This window comes from Lontra canadensis, unplaced genomic scaffold (assembly GCF_010015895.1).
Source record: "Lontra canadensis isolate GAN:19392208 unplaced genomic scaffold, GSC_riverotter_1.0 scaffold143, whole genome shotgun sequence".
In the NCBI taxonomy this organism is placed as follows: Eukaryota; Metazoa; Chordata; class Mammalia; order Carnivora; family Mustelidae; genus Lontra; species Lontra canadensis.
Window position 1 is genome coordinate 3,229,016 of NW_022631137.1, and position 25,198 is coordinate 3,254,213.

The 25,198-nt window shown below is 58.0% G+C and overlaps 1 protein-coding gene across 4 annotated transcripts in view; it reads right to left on the reverse strand.

The window, feature by feature from the left end:
* Window positions 1-238: 238 nt before the first annotated feature.
* The window catches only part of MGRN1 (mahogunin ring finger 1), a 50,348-nt gene continuing 25,388 nt past the window's right edge, over window positions 239-25,198 (reverse strand). The window contains exons 6-18 of one of the 4 annotated variants that reach the window (XM_032843740.1): window positions 20,202-20,268; window positions 19,504-19,553; window positions 17,307-17,354; window positions 16,618-16,686; window positions 14,851-15,010; window positions 13,088-13,197; window positions 10,819-10,884; window positions 8,989-9,215; window positions 7,445-7,562; window positions 7,176-7,221; window positions 5,743-5,841; window positions 3,031-3,075; window positions 239-1,301 (exon numbers count right to left, since the gene is read on the reverse strand). In XM_032843740.1, coding sequence (XP_032699631.1) covers window positions 3,035-3,075; window positions 5,743-5,841; window positions 7,176-7,221; window positions 7,445-7,562; window positions 8,989-9,215; window positions 10,819-10,884; window positions 13,088-13,197; window positions 14,851-15,010; window positions 16,618-16,686; window positions 17,307-17,354; window positions 19,504-19,553; window positions 20,202-20,268 — 1,101 coding nt within the window. In that variant the 3' untranslated portion in view covers window positions 239-1,301; window positions 3,031-3,034. The remainder of the gene's footprint in view (window positions 1,302-3,030; window positions 3,076-5,742; window positions 5,842-7,175; window positions 7,222-7,444; window positions 7,563-8,988; window positions 9,216-10,818; window positions 10,885-13,087; window positions 13,198-14,850; window positions 15,011-16,617; window positions 16,687-17,306; window positions 17,355-19,503; window positions 19,554-20,201; window positions 20,269-25,198) is intronic. The other 3 variants (XM_032843742.1, XM_032843739.1, XM_032843741.1) reach the window with 3 other exon arrangements.

Sequence of the window (25,198 nt, forward strand, 5' to 3'; positions counted from 1 at the left end):
CTGGGCCACAGGGCTCCACGGACCACTGCCGGCTGCCCCAGAACCATCCTTCCCAGGGCAGCTCCTCAGGAAGCGGGCCGCTCTGCACCCCTCACCCCAGACCAGGAAAGTCTTCCCACCTCCGGGACCTGCACAGACCCAACCACCTGGAAGGTCCCTGCTGGGCAGCTGTCACCTAGGACACCAGGGCTGGATGCCCCCTTTTTGCCTTTGTCGTCGAGAAAGTTTTGCTTTAAAAAAAAAAAAAAAAAGGCAAGGTCACCTCAGACAGGATCTGCCACGTGCATCCCCCAGGCCGGTCCACCACAGGGACCCCAGATAGAACAAGTCAAAGAAAAACCAAGGGACGCTTCGGTGGTCAAGAGGGAGCAGGGAAGCCACTCAGATCCCTCACTGGGGCAAGTGGACAGCAGCCCCACGAACCCAGCAGAAAGCCCCTCACCTGCAGGCACCTGCCCCATGAGCAAAGCCACTTCAGAAAAGGCGCGCGGGGCCAAGAGGGGCCACCAGTCACTACCTGCTGTCTCGGCCCCTCAGTCAGACCCAGCCCCCAGCCCCCAAGGGCTGAGTGGGCCTGAGTGAGTAGGGGTAGCTATGGGAGGCAGCCTTGCCCCCCAGGACTGGAGCAGGAAGGGGAAGAAGCAGCAGAGGGCACGGGATAGCAACAGCCAGGCTGCCAAGGACACAGGCGCAGGGGGGAGGGGACAGGCACTGTTTCCTTCATTGACCATGACTCAGACCCCACTTCCTTTCCACCTCGGCCAACAAGACCCTTAGGACATCTCCTGTGAAGACACCACCTCACCCACCAATACACTTTTCTTCGGAGAATTTGTGCTGAGTTCTTGGGATGTCAAGTCCCCAGTAGCTAGGATGCTCGGAGAAGCTGCTCCAGGCTGCATGTGGGTGGTCAGGCCCCAGTCCCAGCCACTGAGCCAATGGGGCGTTTGGGGGAAACCTCAGAGCCCAGAACAGAAAGCTGTTGTCCTTCATCTTGTACCATTGACAAACACATTGACTGTAGAAAAAGGAATTTGTCAGAGGAGATAGTCCACTGTGCTCTTCAATCAAGGGTTGTGTGGCCCCTCAGAGCCAGCGGCCACGCAGAGCGTGCAAGACGGGAGAGGCCAGGGGTCACGCAGAATCTGGTGGCCCCCCCGGCAAAGTCTGGGGAGCTAAGGGCTCCATGCTGCCAGCCTGGCCAGGCTCTCAAAGTGGGGTCAGCTCAGTGGCCCCAGGGTCAGGCCGGGGTGGGCCAGCAGTACGGAGGCTGTGGGGCGTCTCCATGGAGGTGGACCATCCTGCGGACAGGAGCAGAGGGAGAAGTGGTCATGGGTGGCCCAGTCACCCACTCAGCCATCGGGCTCAACTTCCACCAACCATGACCCCCCCCCCCAAGAGAGCAGGGCCACCCAGCACCCCCTACACTGTGTGTCTGTGGCAGGACCACACAGAGACCTAGAACTCCAGCCTCAGCAGAGTAAAGGGGGGCCTGTCTCTCCTGGAACAGAACCCACGCAACAGCACCAGCTGATGCCCCAAATGGAATGCAACGGGTGCCATGGGCTCCTGCCCCTGGGGCCTCCTCCCTCACCTGGCCCCTGCTTCCTGGGATCTGACCAGTCACTATCCTTCACTACCGAATTAGACCGGGACTCGGGCAAGCCCAGGCAGAGGAGAGTGCACTTGGACCTGGAGACAACTCTGTGCTCAGAGCAGACCCCAGAGCCCTACCCTGCCTTCTTCAGAGGCCTCCTGATGCCACAAGGGACTCTGTCCCTGGACAGAGGATGCCCCCGGTGACACAAGCCCATAGCAGCAAGTGACAGGCACAACTACCAGAGCTACAGAGGGACGGCTGCCCGCCGCCCATCCACTGAATACGGGCTCCACGGGGACAGCCTTCAAATCACAAACCAAGGGGTGCGTCTGCCCCGTCACCTATGACACAGACGCTGAAGTGAAGGAACTAATTTCTTAGGTGGCTTTGTGTGGGGCGTCAGCTCTGCCATGCAGCCTACAGGCAAAATACAGTTCTCTGGAGCTCAGCCTGACCTCTGTGCATTTTCTACTTCTGGAAGCTTCACCTTGATCACAGCACTCAACATCCACGGACAGGGAAACCAGGGCCGACTTTATAAAAGTGTTGGGCCCGACTTCAATAGAGATGAATATTTGTCAGAAGAAACATTCAAGCAGAAGAAGAGTTCGTGCGAGGACATAAATGCAGGTGTCAGAATGAGCGGACAGACACGGAAGCTCGGGACAGCTGGCCAGGAGGAAGGCCGCACACCAGCCTGGGGCGCATCTCCCCGCAGGGGCCGCTGGGCCCTCACTGCCAGGATGGGCCAGAGGCCCTGCGGGAGCACTCCACCCCACGCACGTCTGGGAAAGCTTGGGCCACTGAAGGCACCGGCTTCTCCACCACCGGACTTCCAGAACCACTACTGTCACGTGAAGGAGGGGAAGAAGGTCCTAAACGCAGTCACCCGGCCGGCCGGCCGGCGCTCTGAATGACCTTCCGTGGAGCGGTCATTTGGCAAGGTCACCCAGGTGGAGGGCATTTCCCAATCAGGGAGAGATCAACCTCCCATGGCTTCCTAGTACATGGATTTCAGCCATGTGCTGGTATTCTGGAAAGTTCCACAGGTAGGCTGGGGGACAGGTTAGTCAGCAGCAACGGGGGTGTCTCAGCAAGGACTAAGTCACCATTCCTAGGACCTTAAAGGCTAACAAAGCCTGCCTGGGCCACCTAGTCCAGACAGAAAGAGCTCTGGCTCCAAAAGTCGGCCAATGTCATACCCCTAGGGACCACCTCTTAGGAGCAAAGGTGTAGCACGTTTGGAGAGTTCTGGATTCAGAATTCAAGACCCCAGGGAAGACACGGATGTGGAAGAAGCCCAGAAAAGGGCAAGGCACCCGCAGGGAGGGAGCAGGAGAGGGAGAGGCAGCTGGGGAGGTCCTCAGTCCAGCACCATCTAGGATGCCCCTCAGAGCCACCCCGCGACAGGGACACAGGCGATCACGTACCAGCTTACTCCTCTATACCAACAGAGCAGGAGTCAGGCCCCAGGGCTGTGCAAAGGAGGAGAGAGATGGAAGCTCAGTTAGCAAAGCACTGACAGACCCGCACATTCTGCAGTGAATGCACTGCTTTAAGACAAGACTGCCTGGGGGGGACACATGGGACTAAATGCCCATAGACTCACGTGCTGAAATAAAGGAGAACAGAGCACGGGCCACAGCCCAACGCAGAGGGACTCAGCCCAGGGAAGCGCGCACAGGGCAGAGATCTGGGCAGGTGGGGTTCACCCTGAGGAAGGGGGATCCCGGGGGGCCCCCGCCCCACAGGACCGCCCACATCTAGCTTTCCCACACGGATCTGCCCAGCCTCCTCATCATCCCCCTATCAACACTGAGAACACGAAGGTTCGCTACACCGTGCCTGTCCCTCTAGGGACAGCTGTGCAGCTGCCATAAAGAACAAAGACAACCGAGTGCACGTCCCCGTTCTCGAACACACCCCGATGTGGAAGACGTTTAGCATTCTTTGCTAAGCGAGACCCTGTAGCAGGATAGAACGTGCCGGCTCAGGAATAAAGGAAGACAGGTACATGTACGCTTAAGACGGTATGCACGTCTGCAAGGCCCCCTGCCCAGCCCCCAGGTACCATCGGCAATGCCCATGGGGAGCAGCCCCTCGATGCACATGGCGGTGCCCAGGGCACAGCACACAGTGTGCACAAGCCGGGGGGTAGCGGGTGTGGGCCCCAGAGCCTCAGTATCGCCCTCCCCATGGGCTCCAGTGGGCCCACAGCTCTGTGGCTGGATTCAGGCTTCTGCTGCCCCAAACACAGATTTCAGCCTCTCCATTAGCCCCTCCACAGCTGGCCTGCCCGCCCCCCACCTGTGGAGCTGAAGGAGGCACATCACTGGCCTGGGGTTGGGGAGTGAGAGAGGCAGAGAGCCTGGTGTCCCCTGTTCTGACCTCCAGACACTGCGGGGCAGGGACTGGCACTGCTGGGTGCGCTCAAGGTATCGCTTCAACCACAGGATCACAATTCTTGCCTGTGCTTCTAGGAAGTCCCTCTCTGGGCTCTCCCCATCCCCCCGAAGCTTGTAATTATATGGAAATCACTGAAGTTCCTTGAAAGAACTTACTGGAATTTTCTGTTGCTCTATGGGACGCTGGTCCTAAACATGGCTTTCACCCATGGGTTTCTCTTGGGGGGGGGCATAAGTACTGATGGCACTTACTGCCCTTGCTACCCCTGATGACCATGCCACCCTCTGGGCTAACCGGACCCTCTGTCTGCACAGCCCACTGCTTATCCAGATGCTGGGGTGGGCGGGACAAGACACCTTCAAACCAAAGCACATCACAGCCAGGCCCACTGCATGGGTCACCGAGAACTAGGGCAGGCGGCGGGGCAAAGGTGCTTACTAGCCACATGGCACCGGCCAGACTTTGAGGGCATAATGGCTATTTATCTTGATTTTAGATCCTCAGATGGTATCTTTTTTTTAAAGATTTTATTTATTTATTTGACAGATAGATATCACAAGTAGGCAGAGAGGCAGGCAGAGAGAGAGGAGGAGGCAGGTTCCCTGCTGAGCAGAGAGCCCGATGTGGGGCTCGATCCCAGGACACTGGGACCATGACCTGAGCCGAAGGCAGAGGTTTTAACCCACTGAGCCACCCAGGGGCCCCTCTTTTTCTTTTTAAAGATTTTATTTATTCCTCAGATGGTATCTTAACAGGCAGCAGGCACAAGTCTCTGAGGGCCCCCGACTCCTGTCCCCCATCTTTGGAGCCCAGGACTTAAAGCGGAGTATCTTGACCCACAGGAACAAAGAAGAAAGGAGTTGGGGGCAGCCAGCAGGAGGGCAGAAGCCTTTGAAAAAGAGGGCCAGAGGGGTGCCTGGGTGGCTCAGTGGGTTAAAGCCTCTGCCTTCGGCTCAGGTCATGATCCCAGGGTCCTAGGATCAAGTCCCACATCGGGATCTCTCCTCAGCTGGGAGCCTGCTTCCCTCCCACTTTCTGCCTGCCTCTCTGCCTACTTGTGATTTCTGTCAAATAAATAAATAAATAAATCTTTAAAAAGGGCGGGGGGCAGAGAAGCAAGGCCCTTCCCCCACTGCCCTTGGGCCTTGCAGGTGCCCGGCACCCCACCTGGCCTGCCAGCCCCGGCTTGCGATGTGCGGCTTCACCTGGGCCGTCAGCCCCTCAGGCAGGAGGCGGAGGACTGGTGGCCTGCGTCAGGCCTGGGGCACACAGGTGGCTTTGTGTGTGTAGCTCCCTGGGGCCAAGGCCTTGCTGTTGGGGTACCCGAACAGGGCCTACTGGGCCCATGGGTGAAGTAAGAGTGGGAGATAGCAGCGGGGCTAGATCTGCCTACCAGGCCCCAAGCAGGAGGTGGATGGAAAGAAGGACAAGCAGTCCCTCCGGCCTTCCTGATGCTAAAGTGGCTCTAGGTGAGAAGGGGCCTCACGCACAGGCCCTGCCCCAGACAGCAAGCGGCTGCAGGGGGTAAATGTGTGGCCAGGGTCTGGCTGTGCTTTGGGGTCAATGGAAGGAGTGTGGGTAGAGCCAGGGAGAGAAACCTGGGCTCCTGACAAGCCAGCCCCTCCATGACCAGTCCAGCCAGACCCCCAGCTCCATGAGGACAGTCACTGCACACTCCATGTGGACGGACAGTGACAGTATACCCACCCCCCAGCCCGACTGCCCAGTGCGGTTACCTGGCAGGTAGACATCGGCGGGCAGGCGGGGCTGGCCGTGGCTGCAGGCCTCAGGGCTGCCGTCCTGTAGGACATTCTCAAAGGATGGCACTCGGCTCCCTGCAGAGGACGGGGCAGGTCAGAGGCCTATAGGCAGAAGGTGGTCATTGACCCTCTGGTCAAGATCCCCAGGATCCTGTCTTCCCTCCCTGAAGGCTCTGCAGCAGCTGCGGGCCAGACCCTACCCCGACTCCCTCCTCTGTGCTCAGGGCCTGAGAGGCCAAGGTTTGCTCTTCTTTACTACTCTCCTCTCCCAACCCTGTTTGGGGTTTTGTTCTTCATGACAGAAACACTACATACTCCTGTTTACAAAAACAAGAAGGTAATAGATTGAACATCTCCTGTTTCTCCTTCCACCTGGGCCACGCGCCCTGCAGTGGCGAGCTAGTGTGGCCCGCGTCAGACAGGAGCAGCAGGTCCCCTCCAGCAGAAGGGGGGTCTCGGGCCCTGGGACGGGCACAGGCTCTGCCCAGGAAGGAAGGAATGGCAAGAGAGGGTCGGGCCCATTCTGAGGTGGGGAGCCTGCTCCTGGGAGGGACACAGGTCAAAGCAGCACAATGCTGGCTGGGGAGCCTGCTAGTAAGGAGGAGGTCACAGCAACAAGGTGGCAGCAGGTTACTCCAGGGTCCCTATCATGCCAGCCAGCCAGCCACGGCTACTTTCTGCCTGTCACCTCCCAATTAAATGGCTGGGGGTGGGTGTGTGTGCCAGGGTGGTTCAGCCATAAAGCGTTTGCCTTCGGCTCAGGTCATGACCCCGGGGTCCTGGGACAGAGCCCCACATCGGACTCCCTGCTCTGCGGGGAGCCTGCTTCTCCCTCTGCCCCTCCTTCTGCTTGTGCTCTGTCAAATAAATAAACGAATAAAATCTTTAAAAAAAAAAAAAAAATGGCTGTGAGCCTCCTGCCACGCCCCCCAAGCCGGCAGGGGGAGGCACCCCATTATATACCACAACCACTGGGAGGTCAGGGCCTATTAGTGGCAGGTGGGACTCAAGCCCCAGCAGGCTCTCTGTGCTAAAGCCCCCCACTCCGGACAGGTGCAAGGCAGACCCAGGGACACGCAGAGGAGGGGCCTGGCTAAGCTGTGCACCTGCACCGGCGGTCCAGCGCACAGCCCCAGGAGGGACCCTGAGTCTCTCCAGGCGCCAAAGGGGCAGCCCGTACGGGACACACGTGAGCAGCTGGCTGCCTGCGGAATGATGGCCGCTGCAAAGCACTGGCTGGGCGTGAAGGAAAACCAGGCCGACCGGGGGCTGTGCACGGGGAGAGCCTGCAGTAAGGAGTGTGGGACGCCCAGGAGGGAGCCGGCCTGCACTCCCCAGAACCGCAGCAAAGTCTCCCGGGAGGCCTCCCTACATCGAGGCTGCACACGCTCCTCAGGCAGAGAGCTTACCCTGCTTCAGGGCCGCCGCCTCGTCCGCCTCCTCCGTGACAAAGCTCTAGAAGACAAGGACAAAGAGCGCCTGCAGCTCCGGGGCCGCCAGGCCGGGATTTCCCGCGCAGACCCCCGGCCCTGCCCCGAAATGAGGCGCACCCCCCAGATGAGGAAATCGGCTGAGGCTGGCCCATGAGCAAGTGGCGGAGGGGGACGGGGCACACTTCGCCCCAGGTATGGAGTTCACCCCCACAGGCACTGGGGACAGGGTGACAGAAGGGGCTCACCTCGGGGGAGCTGCTGAGCGCCAGCCCCGCCCCACTCAGCGGGGGGGGTGCGTCTGAGTCCTGGGACAGCTTCTCCTCATCCTCTTCGTGGATGGGGGACGACGGAGACCGCAGGGTGCTGGGGACAGAGAAGACAGGAGGGGAGGATGGGAGGACGTGCGGAGGATAAACACCAGCCCACCACGGCCAACGGTGCCCGTGGGTGAGACTGCACACCCGGAGGGCCCGGGGGGAGGCACGTGCGCCGGGGGGCACTGTCTGCCAGAGGATGGCGGCTGGACAGTCTCGGAGGCACGGGCCTGACCCCGGCTCTGTGGTTCCAGGGGGAGGAGAGCATCACAGCGGTAAAGCCCGGGAGTGGGGGGCAGGGGATGGGGGCAGGAGAAACCCCATGCTTCTTTCTGGATCTGGAGAGGCCCGGCCACGTGTGCAAGTCGCTGCGGCGTGGGGGGTTTTACAAAACTTCCACCTTTTCTTAAAAAAACAGAACGCGTAAAGAAACCAAGGGTATCGTGCAGAGCAAGTAAGTCCAACAGAGAAAGACAATTATCATTCAATCTCACTTCTATGTGGAATTCAAGTAACAAACAGAGGATCATAGGGGAAGGGAGAAAAAAATAAGATAAAATCAGAGAGGGAAACAAACCATGTGAGTCTTAATCACGGAACAAAGCGGAGGCTGCTGGAGGGGAGGTGGGTCGGGTGGGGCGACTGGGGGCCCGAGCAGGAAGGCGGGCGTGTGACGGAATGAGCGCGGGGTGCTGTGTACAACTGAGGAGCCACTGAACCCTTCCTCTGAAACGAACTTGAATTTAAGTTAAAAAATAAACACACGTGTGACAAGAGGGAGCACATGTCTCGCATCTGTCCAGCAGAAGCATGACCAGACTCTCTGCTTGTTGGGCACAACAAGGGCACCAACATGCTCCTGGTTTCGTGGCGGCCCGGGTTTGGTGCCACAGCTGTTCACCCAGCAGGATGTGCCCATGCGACAGCCCCTAGGACGTCCCGGGATCCTGAGACTCAGGGGGCTCCCACTGTGTCCTGTGTGGCCTGGGACAGGGACGGACGCTGGGCACTCGTGGCCTCTCCCAGGGCATCTTTCCAGCTGCTGTGTTCTGTGTCCTTTGCTCTAACTGACCTTAGCTGTAACCTAACCTGCTACTGGTTCTGGGAGTCACTGTGGTGAATCACCCAACAAAACATTCTAAAACTAATGCCGCAAATACACCGGCTTTGTACTTCTTTGTTTTCTTAGTGTTATATTTATTTAAAGCGACGGAGCGTGCATGTGAACAGGGGGAGCGTGACAGAGAATCTCAAGCAGACTCCCCACGGAGTGTGGAGCCCGATCCCGGCATCCCGGGATCCCAGGATCATGACCTGAGCTGAAGTCAGATCGTGAACAAACTGAGCCACCCAGGTGGCCCCTGCTTTGCACTTCTTACATGATATACCACATGCTTCCCCGACCCTCGCCACGGAGCAGACGTGTGGGTTCCCACATACCACACCCCAGAGGGAATCCCGGCAACCAGCCTCACCTGTCAGGGGATTTGCTCCTTGGCTTGCCCTTCTGGTGGCTGCTTTCCAGGATTCGATCCATCCCCGCAAGTGGACAACTGGCCTGGGACAGGCCATCTGAGACGCCTGAGTAGGTGATCTCTTCATAAAGGGGGGCTGAAGGGATGGCCGGGGAGATGGCCCGAAGGCCGTTGAGCGCCTCAAGTAGGGAGATGGGCTCATAGCCAGGTGGGATGCTGTCAGAGCTCTGTGGGGACAAGAGTGGGTGAGGGATGGGCTGGCCACGCTCCCCGTCCGCTGCCCTGGGCCACAAAACCCTAGACGCTGGCCTTGTGCCCCAGGGACATGCTACTCCCCCGAAACTGCCTTCTGACCATCTCCTGTCCACTCCACCTTCCAGGGACCTAAATCCCCCTCCCTCAGAGGGGCGCCCAGAACTCCAGAGCACCTCCCCAGGGCTCTCTCAGCCGTCAGCTGTAGCACGCAGCCTGGGATGCCCGAATGGCCCACTCTGCCGCAGATGAAGGAAGAGAGGCCACCTAGAAGAGCCCCCCCCAACCCTTGGTCTCGGCCAGCCCCTACCTGGCTTTCTGTTCCTGCCTGGCACGGGTGGAGAGTGAGGGCTCAGAGAGAGAAAGGAGGCTCAGGAGCGGGTGGAGAGCAAAGCCATGCCAAAGGCGGGAGAGGCCAATAGAGCTGCATGTGTTCTAGACCAGGGAGGGCCTGGCCCCACAGGGAGCTTTGCCCAACACAGGCATCTGGCCCAACTCGAGATCCTCTGTGTGCCTGGAACAAGCATCTACTGAGGGGGACACGTGTTCCAGATGGTTCTAATGGGCACCCCTGGTTCAGAACCAGTCTTTCCTCTTGCTAGGAGTGGAGCAAATCAATAGCCCGAGTCTCGCTTTAGGGTTAGTGTGGGGAGGTGCCCAGCTGCTGGGAGATGTTAGGCCATCAGGCTGTTGTGCAGGTGGGACAGCCACCTGCCTCGCTCTCACTACACAAGGCAAAGGGCAAATGCCCAGCAGTGCTCCCAGGGTGAAGCCCCCGCCTGCATGCCCGCTCTGCTGGGAGGACGGAGGGCTGCCTTCCAGGGCGGCGATGGGACCAGAGGAAGGCAGAGGAGCCAGGGTAAGGGTTCCCTGCCCTCAGCGAGCACCTCCTGAGTCCCCTGGTCACCTGGGCCCATGGACCCTTGCATCTGCTCCCAGCGCGCCTTCCACTTAAAGGCCAGTAATACTATGAACCTCCTCATCCTCCAAACTGGAAAAACCTCCATCTCGGGGCTGGGCTTCCAGGGACTTCCACCTAAGTTCTGCCAAGGGACCACAAGGGTCAGTAGAGGCCCAGGTAGAGGCCCCCACCTGCTCCCTGAGATGCAGGGAAAATGCCAGAAAACCACATCCTTGGCCCAAAGAGCTAACATCCAAGGGGGAAAGAGCAGGGGATGCGGGACGACAAGCAAGCGCGAGGAAGACAGTTTGCAAAAACTAGCAAGTGAGTTCCACCTCCAACATCATTCCACTGCCAGCAAGAAAAAAAAGGGAAACGAGGCCACTGGGGACCACGGGCAGAAGCAGAGCTGGCGAGAAGGGGCGGCCCAAGGCCGGCGCTGCTGCCGCCTGACAGCGGGGTCAGAGACACCGGCTTTTTGCTGACAGACCTTGAGCTTTGCTTGTTCCACAAAACTCCCTTCCAGGGCAGGGACGCCGGGACTGGGGAGAGTGGATTTGACAGATTAAATTAACCAAACACGGTAGCCTGGGGTGAAAATGACTTCCCACAGTTGTCATTGGTTGAATCATTAAGGCATGGGGCAAAGATGTGGCCATAGGGCCAAACACACTTACTGTTTCCCTTTTAGGTTTCTTGCTGGCCAGTGAGGCGGGGTGCGCCTTTGATTTTTTAAAGGGACACTGTCAAGATAAAAATCATACGTTTTATGACTGCCACCCCCCCAAACGGCGCTGGAGCTGAGGGGCCTCCCAGGTTTGTTGGCCTCTAGGGGTGCCGTGAGCCTGTGCTTGGCAAGTGTAACCTACACGTGAAGTCCGGGGACCTGGCCAAGTGCAGATTCTGCAGGGCCTGGGCCCAGACATCAATGCAACTCCCAGGAATTCTGCCACTGGTCGAGCCCGTCCCTATCCCACTGCCCACTCATGGCCTGGGTCACCCCAAGAAGGTGGTCCTGGCCAGCAGAGGCATGAGGCTGGCCAGGCGTTCCCCATGGTGGGCCCAGCTGAGCAGGGGAAAGGGACACCGCCCCCTGTCCCTCTAGGAGGCTCAGCACTGCCTCATGAACTTATCACCAATGTCCAACCAGAAGCAGCCGGGGCAAAAAACCAGCCCCAAATCGCCCCCGCTCCTCAATGATCTTAATGGTGTCACTGAAGAAAATCTGGGATCTCTGTGGCACTACATGGAAACTGCTTATACAGGGAATGTGGCAGAGCACAGGAGCCCATTCATTCGGCTACCTTAACCCTCTGCAGGGGAAGGCACAGGCCCTCCGGGACACGGGAAGCAAGCAACCCAAACCCGTCTGCCCAGTAGTGTGAGCGGCATCTCCGCTCTCTCAGGATAAGAGGGTAAATGTGGGAAGATCAGGCCGGATGCTCAGACTCCAGGGCAGGGCCTGGGATCGAGGGGCACACACAAGGAGTAAGAAAACCCACCATCTATCCCCGAGCTCCCATCCTGCAGAACAATGACTCCAATCCCAGGAACAAATCACATCTTAGGGCCACTCCTCTCTCCACTAAAACCGCATTGCTGGAAAAAATATTCAGTGTTTGTAAATCCAGCCCAACACCAAATTCACCGGAGGGCTGTTTCAGAAGGAGGAAGCCCTGATACCGACAGGGACCCAGCAGGCAAAACACACAGTCTGGTTGGCCAGGAAAAGTGGGGGTGATGGGGACCCCATCTCTGAGGCGGCCTTGCGTCTGCTCCAGGTACACAACCACAGCTTCAAATTTCAAAAGAGAAGCCAAAAATCTGAGTCTTAAGGAAATGTCCAGACTTGTAAACACTGGCCCAATATTTGGAATCACCATAGAGGCCAAACACATCACCCCCTGGCCCAGGGCAGAAGGCCATCTCGTGGATGCAAGAACCACAGGGTGTGGGTCCTTCTCCTCTAAGAATCACTGAGTCCAACAACGGACCCACTGGCTGCGAACAGCTGGGGCCAGCTGGGGCCCAGGAGCTCCAGACCTAGGGCTGCCCCTGCCTGTCCTGCCCGCCCACGCCAGCCTCCCCATCCTGCCCCATCTGTCTCATCGTGTCTCTCTGCCAATGTCTCAGTACCTACTTTTCTACTCTCATCCAGGTCTGGGTCTCTCTCCATGTCTCTGTGACTCTGTGTCTCTGCCCATCTCTCTCCATGTCTTTCTCTGTCTCTGCCTATAGTTCTGGGTCTCTTCGTCTCTCTCTGTCCGCCTATCTCTTGAGGCAGAAAGCCATCTCTCTCCCCAAAGCCCAAGTCCATCTTCCCTCACATGCCTACAAGCTCTACCTCCCAGTTTCCCAGGAAGTAAGTGAGGTGGGTGGCTGTCAAGGCGCTCCCTGCCCCCGTGTCCAGGTTGGGCACCACCTCTCAGTGGGCAGAGTGTGTGTGGTGGGGGGGGGAGGAACATGGGACAGGCATCCGCTGGGTGGGACCTCACCTCCTAGAACCCACACAGTGGCCCTGGCTGTCTGGCAGGTTGAATGACGGTGATGGATATTCAAATTTGAGGCAGGGTTGCATGCCATTAGATGGCCCTTGTTCTCGGAGAAACTACAACACTCTCGAGAGCTGAGGCTCACTGAGCCCAGCCTAGGTCACCCCTTCAACCTCACCACCACCTCTGGGGACAAGGCTGGCCCACCAGGCAGATGAGGATGGAGAGAGCCAGCAGGCAGGGAGAGGCAGACAGTCTGGCCCTGCCTTTCCTTTCAGCCCCCAACCAGGGCCTCTCAACATGGCCCCACTGGGAACCTAAAGCCGTCCTAACACGAAGGTAAGCCCTGAGGGCATCCAGACACCTGATGGGCTCTGCAAGTGGGCAGGGGCTTCCTCCAGACACCCTCCTCTCTGCCCCACACCCCCCCAACACAGAGGAAAAAGGCACTTACTGAATGCTCATCATGGTCCATGCTCTGGGCCAGAACAGGGCTGAAGGAGACGGGGGACAGGGCTCCCGGCTTCTTCCTCACCGCCCGGATCTGCAAAAGGGCCCGGAAGGCTGTGGCAGAGGAAAGGGCTCACATCAGACAAGGGGCAGCCGGTTCCAGCACCACTGAGCCCCTTGGGGCTCCAGGGACATTGGCCACCCCCTCCCATTGGAGGTCCTAGAATAAGCTAAGTCTCCAAATCAGAGGCAAACAGAGTCACACGAGAACGCCCAGAAGGGAGACAGGTGAGGCCAAGAGTGCATGACCCCAGTTCAGGTGGAACTTCTGGGGCAGCGGGCAGGGTGCCACTAGCCTCCCACAGGCCAAACCCTGGACCACGCAATGATGGTGCGTCTGTGTCACACCTGGCGACCAACTAAAAGCACACAGTGCGCCCTGGACACTGGCCAGTCTCTTCCTGGAAATCATACCAAGGGCAAGCAGACACACGTATGTGAATGCCCCTGACAGGACGATCTCTACTCAGGAAAACCAGCAGCACCAATTGGGAAAGTAAGTTAGGGTGCAGGCTACTGGTCGTCCTGGACCATCAGCTTCCCTAACAAGAGGGTAACGCTGATGAAAAGTGCAGGTCGCGCACGCCGTCAACAGCCGCACACTGTACCAGCACCCGCTGGGGCACCCACGTCCGCAGCTCTGATGGCAGCTGCCTCAGGCTGCAGGCTCAGAGACAAGGGCCCCGGCCCAGCTTGCCCAGCCCATCTGGGCCCCTAGGCCTCCACTCCCGGGAGACAGGGTCCGTGGGGAAGGCTGGCGTTTAGCTCCTGCTCCCCGGCTCCTCGCCTGTCCCTCACAGAGGAGAGGCTACTGGCCTTGCTACCTGACCCTCCAGGGCTGGCACACCAGCCCCCTGCTGGTTCCCCCACCAACCCCTGAGGTCTCATCAGGGCTGGGCTCTGGACCCCCACGACCCCACAGCCTCATCCTCCACTGCCACATGCCCGGCCTGCCCTGTGGCCCCTGCACGCAGCTGTCTCTCCCAGAAGGACAACCCGTTTAGACCCACCCACCCCTTACTAGCTGTGAGCCCCAAGACAGCGACAAGACAGGTGTGGCACTGGGGGCCGCACGGCTGCGCAGTGACTCCGGGGTGCAGGGTGAGGCACGAGGACTCCCAGGCGGCCCCAGGGACGCTGACTGGCGCACCAAGGGGTAAAAGGGCAGGAAGGCTTTTTCCAAAAAGCTATCCTTTCCCCACCAAATGGAAACCCACAGCACCCACGGTGGGCTCACTTCTCTCCCACAGCCTAGGCTCCCTCACTGCCAGGACCCACCCACCAGCCTGATGCTCATTTTGACCCAGTGGGATTTGTTCTGCCCTGAGAATGTTTAGATTCCCTCCACCGGACGACAAACACTTGAACCGGAATTAACTTGGAGAAAATGTCTACAGGGTTCCCAAGAACCTATCCCTCAGTCAGCTTTCCACCTCACCGGGACTATTTTTTTAAATCAAAAAACATTTTCCACATAACACATCAAGACTGGATTTGCTGGCCAGTGTCTGTCCAGGTCCAATTTCACCACAAGCTCCCACTTGGCCACATCCTTCCCAGCCATTAACTCCAAAGTCTAAATTTTGGAAGATGTCAGCCGCGCACGCGCCAGCATGGTTGCTGTGGGTCCCCACCACCCGCACCCAGTATGGCATCAAGCTTGCTGTGCCCAGGGCAGGCAGCTGACAGCCCCCCGGCCCCACTCACGCAGCCGGCAGATGGGGCAGTTGCTGGCCTGGTAGCGCAGCGTGTCCGCACACGAGTTACACAGGCACAGGTGCCGGCACGGCAGGATGAGCGTGTCCCGCAGGTCTGACAGGCACACCACACACTCGTTGCTGTTGTCGCTGTTCTCCTCGTCTGAGGGCTGCAGGGGGACACCGAGGGTCTGAGCGTCAGCGGGTTCCCAAGGACCACAGGCGAGAGCTGGGACAGGGATGGGGCAGGGAGGTGTTCCTGTCCCTGGCCGCCCCGCTGGCTGTCCCCTGCTTCCCCAGAGGGAAACCAGTGAGCAGAGGAAGGTCCCGGTGGAGCAGCAGTCCTCAGGAGACACGGCCCAGAGCTGACCCAGCCTGTGCCTGCCCCAGGAGAGAGACAGGGATCTATGCCCCACCAAGAACACTCCGGTCTCGTTCTACTCATCAGAACCACAGAGAAAACATGGGAAAGACCCAACAGTTCAGATCGTGTCCTGCACAGCGTACCCACTTACTGGGCTGAAACTGGAAAAATCTGGTAAGTCTAACTTATCTAATTAGCATCTGGATCAAGAGTCCACGAACAACAGCCCCACCACCTGTTTCCATACCCCAGGTGTGGCCGGAAGCTGGCTCTGCCCCCTTGTCTCCAAGTGGCTACGCTGTGAGTGCGTGATCTGTGCCATCGGGCACGGGGCGGATCCGACAGACGGCCAGCCAAGGTGGAAACGTGCACGCGGGCCGCTTAGGGACAGTGGGCCACCTGCGGCGTGAGCGCACGAATACCGCGAGCTAGCCTCGGAGAACGGGGGCCTGACCAAACTGCCCTGACTTCCGGCTTTCAGCCGGTCCCAGCTGTCCCAGAAGCTCACGTGTTAAGACTTCCAAAAACATTTAAAAAGAGATGACAGTTTCCCCGTGCCTTTCAAATGATGACAAGGGTACAGGCTGATTCTCTGCCACCCTACCCTGGCCGGGCCAGACCACGGCTCTGTCAGCCACACGCTCCTGCTACGTGCGGATGGGGGACAGGTCGGCTGGCAGGGGCAGCAGTGGCTCACCCTGACGGGGTGGGAAGGAGCCCTAATGCCAGGCTGTCCCTCCCCACCTGCCGGTTGGCGACCCAATGATGTTAACAAGTCAGGGAATTTGCTGGAAAAAGAACTAAATGCCTACAGACTCTGTTAACTCGTCTATTTATTCATTCATTATTGTTAATATTTTTAAGTCATCTCTACTCCCAATGGGAGCTTGAATCTATAACCCCATGATCAAGAACTGCATCAACCCACCAACCCCAAGGGCCAGGTGCCCCTCTCTACTAACTTTGAAAAATTAAGAAAAAATGGGCACCTGGGTGGCTTAATCTGTTAAGCATCTGCCTTCAGTTTGGGTCACGATCCCAGGGTCCTAGGATCAAGTCCCGCATTGGGCTCCCTGCTCAGTGGGAAGTCTGCTTCTCTTTCTACCATTCCCCACTGCTTGTGATCAATACCTCTTTCTTTCTCTCTCTCTCAAATAAGCAAAATCTTTAAAAAATAAATAAATAAAAATAGAACAAACAATTAAGGTAAAATGGGAGTCTGGGGTCCCAGGGCCTCCTGGGGAAGGCACACAGGGGGACTAGCTCATCTGCCACCAGCTGACAGGGCCCTGGCCAGGGCCGGGGGCGGGCCGGGGGCAAGCCCCTCTGGGAGTCATCTTCCATGCAGGTGGAAAGGAAGCTGGGGAGTGAAGTCCTCCTGCAGTCCCAGCAAATGTCAGCCTAAGCGCGTACCTTTGTCTCCTGGTTGTTCTTGTTCTCGATGCCGTAGATCTCCTGCAGCAGGTAGCTGACCCGGTCCACCTGCAGAACAGACAGGAATCTGGGCACCTGCCAGCTCCCACTCAAGGGCTCCGCTGCACCCACCTGGCCCAACACCACTTCCCAGGGGCTGGGCTCGGGTCCAGAGCAGGTGTGGTTTGAAATTCTGTCCACCTGCTCCTCAGGGAGTAGGCCCAGTGCTAGGAGAATAGCAGAGAACCTGCTTCCTGCCCAACCCATCCAGTACCCGGGGCCATGTGGTGGTGGGGGGCAGGGGGGAATCCAGTGGTTCTGCTCACCAGGGGGCATGGAGCCAACTTGTATACAGGTCAGGCAACCGTACCCTGTGCCCACCTTACCATCCCCCTCCCCAGACAAAAACACTTTGGACCCACCCATCACCAGCCACACAAGAGTGACCAGAGTCAGACCTCACAATATGTTCAGAAGTGGTATGTTCAGAAGTAGCCCTATGGACGCAAACAGACCTTATCAAGCCAGACACAGCGTGGGGCTACAAGTCAACACTGCAACTTGGTGGGGGCACACACACACCCGATGCAGTAGACCAGACTTCCCAGAGCCCAGAGGATCCCTCCGGAGAGTGGGAGTTTATGTGTCTTTTAAATCAAAAGGGGCCATGATACTTCTACCAGACTTACAATTTGCTTCTGCTTTAAAGGTTTCACAGAGAAGCTGCCGTCGACATGCTACAGGGAAGACAGACAGGTTAACTCAGTCACGCTGCGCCACTCCCAGCGGCAAGCTGAAGGCCCTTCCTTGGCCGTTCCACTTCCACCGCTGAAGGACGGAGCCCGGCCAGGTCTCTCCAAATGGGGGCCTCCGACTGGGCCTCGAAACTACCTGGAGAACTACCTCCTGGGTCCTCCCAGCTCCCCGGGCAGGGGTCAAGCACACTCAGGTTTACGACCATCAGGCAAGTTCTGACAACAGCCCAGAGCCCCCAGCAGCAAGCAGCAGCACCTGGACGGCAAGAACTCGCACAGCCCACTTCTAATCCAGAAAGGGCTTGGCTTCGTTCAGAAGACAAACGTGCACACACATACGTGTACAGAAAAGCCCCAAACCCTAAATACTCTTAAGAACTAAGGAGGGTGTTTGGTAGCATCTGGGGAAACACACCACCCAGAAGTCGAGGTTAGTGAAGACCTGAGATCTTGTGACAAGGCCAGTTACCCCTCGTAATCCACAGAGACCAGCACGTGGCATCTGCAGTGCAACGGAGTCCAGAAGGAAAACAGCCTCTCCTTGCACTCTAAACTAGAGGTCCCGATGGAGCCGGCCATCGACAGCCCACCCGGCCCACCAGAGACACAACCAACAGCCACCATCTCTTCCGACAAGGCCAGGCTTGGGGAGCGCAGCTGGTGAGGGAGAGGCCCACCCTCTGGCCTAGGCGCCCCGTGCCACCACAGCCCCAGGGGCCCAGGGGAACACAGGACAAATGGGCCACAGGGCCTTGGGCCCAGCTGTCCTAACTACCCAGGGAGTCTGGAAAGACCAGATCACTGGGAGGAGCTGGGCGCTGCCCTCAACCTCTCAAGGCCGCAGACACACAATGGGCTGAGGAAGCTGGGGGTCTGCATGGGGTGCAAAGTCCAGAAACAGCAACCTGAGTCTGGTTTCCTCATGGGGGTCCCTGGTCCTTGTCTACCCAGGCCACAGGCTGGTGCCAGAAACACTTTACCACTGCAGGGTGTGGGCCAATGTCAAAGAGCCCTGGGGGTGGGGGACATCTGTCATGACATTCTCCAACAGGGAACGCGCCCACTACCTCCAGCAAGGGTCTCGGTGAGCAGGGATCTCCTCCCAACACAGCCAGGCACTTGCCTGCTACATGAACACATACACACAACTGCTTGGGCCCCACGAACAGCATTGACAGGTAACCAGAACCATCCCTAGAGCCCACGACAGCCTCATGCAGAAACCATGGTGAGACTGACCATTCTCTCCCCACTGCACCCTACATAATGTGGCCACAAAACACGAACAGCTGGGGAGACTGGGGACTCGGGTCTGCGTGGAAGAAAGGGGCAAACCTCGAAGTTCAAATACACATCAGGCGGACTGTAATACTAAGTGAATGCTTACATGTAAATGGTCTCTTTATACATGAGGCACCCACAGGGCAAGGACTCCAGGAGGACCTGGACGTCTTTTCTCTGCCACCAGAGAGGGTCTAGAGCCACACTAGAAAAGTGGCAGACCCCTAGCAATTGGTTCACTGAGCATCTACTGCACACCAAGGACACAACAAACAAGGGGCCCAGTTCCCTCCTCACAACACAGGAGAAGTAAGTACCTAAAGTGTCTGCCCCTGAAGTCTGAAAGGCCCCAGTGGGGAGTGAGGTCAACGTAGGCCTGTGGCACCGGGTGACACAGCTACTTGGAGGCAGGGCAGAACACACCTGTGAGGATCAGGCCAGGCTGGGAGGTTCCAGTGGGCCTGGTGGGGAAGGTAGGGGTCCTGAGAGGTGGTAACCTGGGTGATCCCAGCACATCCCAGAGAAAAGCTGGTCTGTGGTGACAGCCCTCCACATGGGTGTCCAGGTCCATGCGGGCAGGTCAGAGGGCGTTCCCAAGGGGCTGGCCCCCTAAAACACACCCCCTCACCATACATCGCATGCCCTTCAAAAACCCAAAGGTGATGCTACCTCGAGGCCCGGCCTCCCCGAGCCCAGAGGAACCAGAAGGCCTCCCATCTGCTCCGAGCCTCTGACACGAAGCCCATGTGGTCAAGCCCAGACCCCGAGTTCAGACTTCTAGTCTCAGAACACCGTCCTTCTACCCATGCTCCCTGGTCACAGGCACAGTAAGGGGCAGGATGGCACTTACCTTTTCAAAGGCGGCCAAGAGCACATGGGCATGGCCAGTCACTTCCACAACTGCCCGGGAGAGAGAGAAGGGAATGGTCAGAGCTGGCCTCAACCCCTCCTCTGTCCCCCACCCTGAACTTCTGCTTCTTAGCGGGAGCTTCCCTATGCTCTTCCTAGCGGGTGTTTTGGAGCCCAAAACCCATGGGAGGATTGTCCTCATCTTGCCTCCCTCTGCCTGGGGGGCCTGCTGCTCCTGCCAGCCATTCCTCCCCCAAAGTCACCTCAAAATGCCCCCTGCTGGCTCTGCACGGAGGAACATTCCGACACGGCTTAGAAACCAGGACTCGGCGCTCCCATGCTCCCATGTCAGCCTGCCTCGCTGACAGCCCACAGCACGGGCCCGCCCCGCTCCATGCCCTCTCCGCTGTTTTCTGTCATGCCGCTGAGCGTGGACGCCAGAATCCGAGGCCTGGCTAGCTGCTGTCACCGCAGCGGGAGCCAGGCAGCTGGCAATTCCTGAGTCAGGAGAAGGAGCTGAAGAGAGGGCCCTGCAGCCCAGCCCCAAAACAGACAGTTTGGGGCTTAAACCCCATGGCCCTAAATGCGCTAAGCGGGCTGAGCCAACGTCTTTCATCACTTCTGGAATAAACTCCCTGCAGACTGTGGTGAGAAGGGTCCACAGCCCGGAAGGAAGAGGGACGGAGAAGGGCCGCTCACCATCTCCTTCATCCACCACGGCCTGGATGACCACTGGAAACACGCCCCGGTCCAGGTCGAAGTTCAGCTGAGGAGAAAAGGAGGGGAGGACAGTCAGACTGAGCTGGAGCGGGGAGGCGCCGTGAGCAGGAGGTGACGCGGCAGAGCTCACGAAGACAGACAAAATGGCCACGGAAGACAGCTGCGTACCTCTTTTCCGTTTTGGCAAAACATAAAAAATGATTGAGTTGGCAAAGTCATGTAACTCAGTAGCAATAAGTGCATCTGTAAGGCCACGTTAACCACGACCACCGTCCACTTCCAGAGCGCTCTCATCATCCCAACGGAGCCCTGTCCCCACGACCATGCGCCCTCCCCACTGGGTAAGCCCCACTCGACTGTGCACCCACGGATTTGCCTGGTCTGCACCTTTCACAGAAGTGGGACGTCACAGCACGGATCTCTCCCACCTGGCTCGTTCACCGAGCACCACGTTTACGAGGCTCGCGCACGCTGCACGGGCGTCAGTGCTTTCTCCCTGGGCTGAGTACTCCTCCACTGCGCGGCCAGACCCTGCTCACCCATTTGCCTGCTACACCGGGGCTGTCCCCCTTCTGGATGCCACACACACCAGCAACAGCGTCTGAGTCCCGGGCAAACGGTGTTCAGCCTTGTAAAGAAAGTGCCTGGCTTGTCCCCATGAAGGGCAGAAGGAAAGGGGCCACAGTGTGGCATGCAACTGAGCTCAAGGAGACACCATCCCCCTCACTTTTCCTTCTCCCTGGCTCCCTGGCCAAAGGCCACTCTCCTCCCCACACACGTAGCCTCCACATCTGCTCACCAGCAGAAGCCACAGACCAGGACCCACAGGACAGAGGCGACCAGCTGAGGACACCCCAGGCAGGGTTGCAAGGGGAGGCCAACAAGGAGCCTGTGGGTCCCAGACTGTCAGGGGGAGACAGGACTCGGAGGAACCAGGTACTGGAATCGAGTCTGACTCTACCACCTGAGCCTCAGTTTCCCCATCTGTAACACAGGGCTAAAAGCTGTGTCTGGTGCATGGGGCAGCTGAGAAAACACACAGCGAACACCAGCCATGCAAAGCCTCGAATGTTCAGGCAGCAGGAGCTGAGGAGGAACGTAGCCCCAGAGGACCTCACGGAGCGACACAGGGCACAGACTCCCAGGCACACAGGCCCCTGGGGGCCCAAATGCACACCAGCTGCAGGCAGGGAGGTGGAGGACGTGTTCAGGCCCCCCCAGTACTCAGCCAGGCCTCATGCTCGCTGCAGCCTCAGAGGAGAGGCCTATATCACAGATATTCAGACTTTAAAGGAGGGGGGCCTCTCTGCAAGGCCTCCCTTGCTCTGGGGTGACCCATGTGGGGTGGAGGAGGTGATCATGTGAGACAGGAGATACAGGTCACCCACAGCTATCCATGGGACAAGGGCCCCTCTGCAAGCCTGTACCTGCCCTTCCCACCCTGAGTCAGGGCACAGGGCCGCGACCATCCTGAGTTATCTTGGTGACGCAGACGCTGGGTGACGTTCAGGTGCTGCCCTTACGAGGTTCGAAGTACGCCGAGGAAGGGGAGCGTTCAGGTAAGAGCCCGATGGGGAGCAGAGCCCTGAACACACAGCCCGCTCGCCCCCGCACGTTGGGTCAGTTTCTGGAACAAAAGCCCTGACCTCCTGGAGGCCAGGTGCTCAACAAGCAGCTCCGTGCTCTGCGGAGCCGGGGTGACCAGCGCTGTCCTCCCTCGCACACCGAGTGCGGCCCGAGCACCCACAGCCAGTCGTGTTCCGCTGGTCTGAAGAGACCTGTATGGTGACCCCACCAGCAGCCAGTGACCCCCGCCCTCCTCTCTGGGCTCACGGCCCCACGGGGCACACAATGGACAGACGCCGTCTTCCTCTCTGAGGTCAGACTGAGCTATGTTTCCGCCGCTCAACTGAAACAGTCCTGCCGCAGATACCGTCCGAAGGCTCCGCGGCAGCAGGTCCACCGCGCCCCCTACAAGCACTCAGCTCGGCGACTGCGTCCACGGAGCCCAGAGTGGCAACCGACGCTCGGCACTCCTTCCACGGACTCAGCGAGGCCTGAGAGAAGACCTGCCCTGGCCAGCGCAGGCTGGGGCCAGAAGACCGCGACGGAAATGAAGGGACACAGGGCCCCGGCTCTCCCTGGCACCCGGGCCCGCGCCCCGCGCCCCTCGAATGCCCGGCCACGACAACCCTCCACAGGAGGAGCGGCCGCCCCCACCCGCCAGCTGGATACCTGTCCTGTGCTGCCATCGCCAGGGCTGTGGCCATGTCACACGGGAGGGACTGGGGAGTGTGGGGACTCAGGGGCGAGAACCATCTCCCCTAAAGTGCTGTTCCCCAGAACTCTGCACCCGACTCACTCCCTGGAGCTGAGTACGCAGCGGCGGGGAGGGGGAGGGCAGAGACTCCCACCCACCCGCGTCTGAGGGAGACGTTTATTTTTAACGCAGGAAGAGAGACTTCTCTTAGGAAAGAGCGGCCATCCCGGTCAGTGGAGAGCCGGGCAGCGGACACCGGGAGGGGCCACACCGGGCTCTCGAGCTCAGGCCTCTTCCACAACACAAGCACGGGTGGGAGCCTCGCCCCACGACACCTCGGGCTCGCCCACTGCACAGGAGCTTCCAGACAAGGGTCTTTGCAAGCCCCGGGCCAGATGGACACCGGGAAATAGAGGTAAAGCAAAGGGCGGAAGAGCAGGGATGTGGCTCTCACTGAAATGAATGGAAGCCCGAGGGAAATGGAAGGGAAAGCCAGCAAAGAAGCCACTCCGGCCACCAGGCCATCTCTAAGACGTCCACAATATGATTCAGTAAACAAAGTTATGCATGAGTGGGGACGGGGGAATATGGGAAATCTCCATGCCTTCCTCTTAATTGTGCTATGAACCTGTCTTAAAAAAGTCTTAAAAAAAAAAATTGGCACCTGGGTGGCTCAGTGGGTTAAAGCCTCTGCCTTCGGCTCAGGTCATGATCTCAGGGTCCTGGGATCGAGCCCCGCATCGGGCTCTCTGCTCAGCGGGAAACCTGCTTCCCCCTCTCTCTCTGCCTGCTGCTTTGCCTATTTGTGATCTCTCTCTTTGTGTCAAATAAATAAATTAAAATCTTTAAAAAATAATAATAAAATAAATTATTTTAAAAATACTTTGAGAGTGAACAAGCATGAACAGGGGATGGGGACAGAGTGGAGAGGGAGAAGCAGACTCCCCGCTGAGCAGGGAGCACAACGTGGGGCTCGATCCCAGGACCTTAGGATCATAACCTGAGCAAAAGACAGATGCTTAATTGACTGAGCCACCCAGGCACCCCCCAAAAATAATTAAATTAAATTAAATTAAAGTAAATTAAAGTAAATTAAAAAGCAAGCCACAGCCAAGAGAAATGAAAACATACATCCACACACAAATTTGTATAGCATTGTCCGTTTGTCTCCCAAAGCTGGAGACAACCTAAACGCCCATCCACATCCACAGATGAACAGATAAAACATGGTCCAGCCACACCAGGGGTATTATGGGCCACAGGAAGGAACAAAGTACTGACAGCTGCTACCACGTGGGTGAAGACATGGTGCTCGGGGACAGAAGCCAGGCACAAAAGGTCACACACTGTACGCATCTGCTTATATGAAACGTCTGAACAGGCCAATGCAGAATGACGAGCGGCTGTCGGGGGCTGAGGGGAGGCACGGGGAGGGCCTGCTGGCAGGCACAGTATTTCTTGTGGGGGTGACAAAATCGTCCCGCAGTTGGACAGTGCTGATGGCTGCACCACTCTGAATACAGACCCTCTTCAGCTTACGATAGGGTTTCGGCTTGAGAAGCCCCTCGCAAGCTGAAAATACCAGAGGCCGGAATTGCACTTCCCGCGCTCGCTTCCATCAGCCGCCCACAGAGCCTGCTGCACTGGGAAGCACTGAGTAGCTCGTGTGATACACTGAGTCCTGCGCCGAGGGAGGGAAACAGAATGGCAGTCAGTCCGTTGGCCGTCTCTGGTCATTTCCCCTCTTGACAGCGTGGCTGACCAGGAGCTGCGGCTCCGGCCGCCCACACCACCAAAGAGGACCGAGCTACAGATCGCTAGCCTGGCGGGAGCCCGTACTCCAAAATTCAAAGTATGATTTTGACCAAGTGTGTATCACTTTTGTGCCAGCGTGAAGCTGAAAAATCAAAGATAAACCATCTTAAGTCGAGGACCATCTATCTGGTAAATATCACTGAACTGTACACTTTAAAAGAACTAACTGGGGGGCATCCGGGTGGCTCAGGCAGTTAGATGACTGCCTTCGGCTCAGGTCATGATCCTGGAGTACCAGGATCGAGTCCGCGTCGGGCTCCCTCTGACCCTCCCCTTCTCATGCTTTCTCTCTCTCACTCTCTCTCTCTTTCAAATAAATAAATTGAAAAAAATAAAATAAAATAAAGGGCTAACTGTGGGGCACCTGGGTGGCTCAGATGGTTAAGTGTGGGCCTTCAGCTTAGGTCATGATCTCCAGGTCTTGGGATTGAGCCCTATGTCAGGCTCCCTGCTCCAAGAGGAGCCTGCTTCTCTCTCTGCCTCTCCCTGCCGCTACCCCTGCTTGTGCTCTCTTTGTCAAATACATACATACATACAAACATCTTCCAAAAAAAAAAAAGTGAGCTGATCTGAGAACACATTAGCTGAGGACCTGAGGACATAATCCGAGAAGGTGAAGATGAGGAAGGGGTCCTGGGATAAGTCCACGTGAGACAGGCCCACGTGGCTGCCCACCACACCCTCTGCACCTGCCACCACCCCCACCATGTCCACCGTGCCACACGCTGACAAGCTGCAATGTGGGCCCCTGCTGCTCCAAGGGAGGAAAGGGGGTCCCCCCATGTGGCACTTCAAACTGGTTTAATGAGCCAAGTGTGCCCCCAGGACAAATGACCTCACCAGGAGTCTGGAACCCAAACTGTCCACCTGACTCAGCACATCTGCAAACATGCAAGGATGT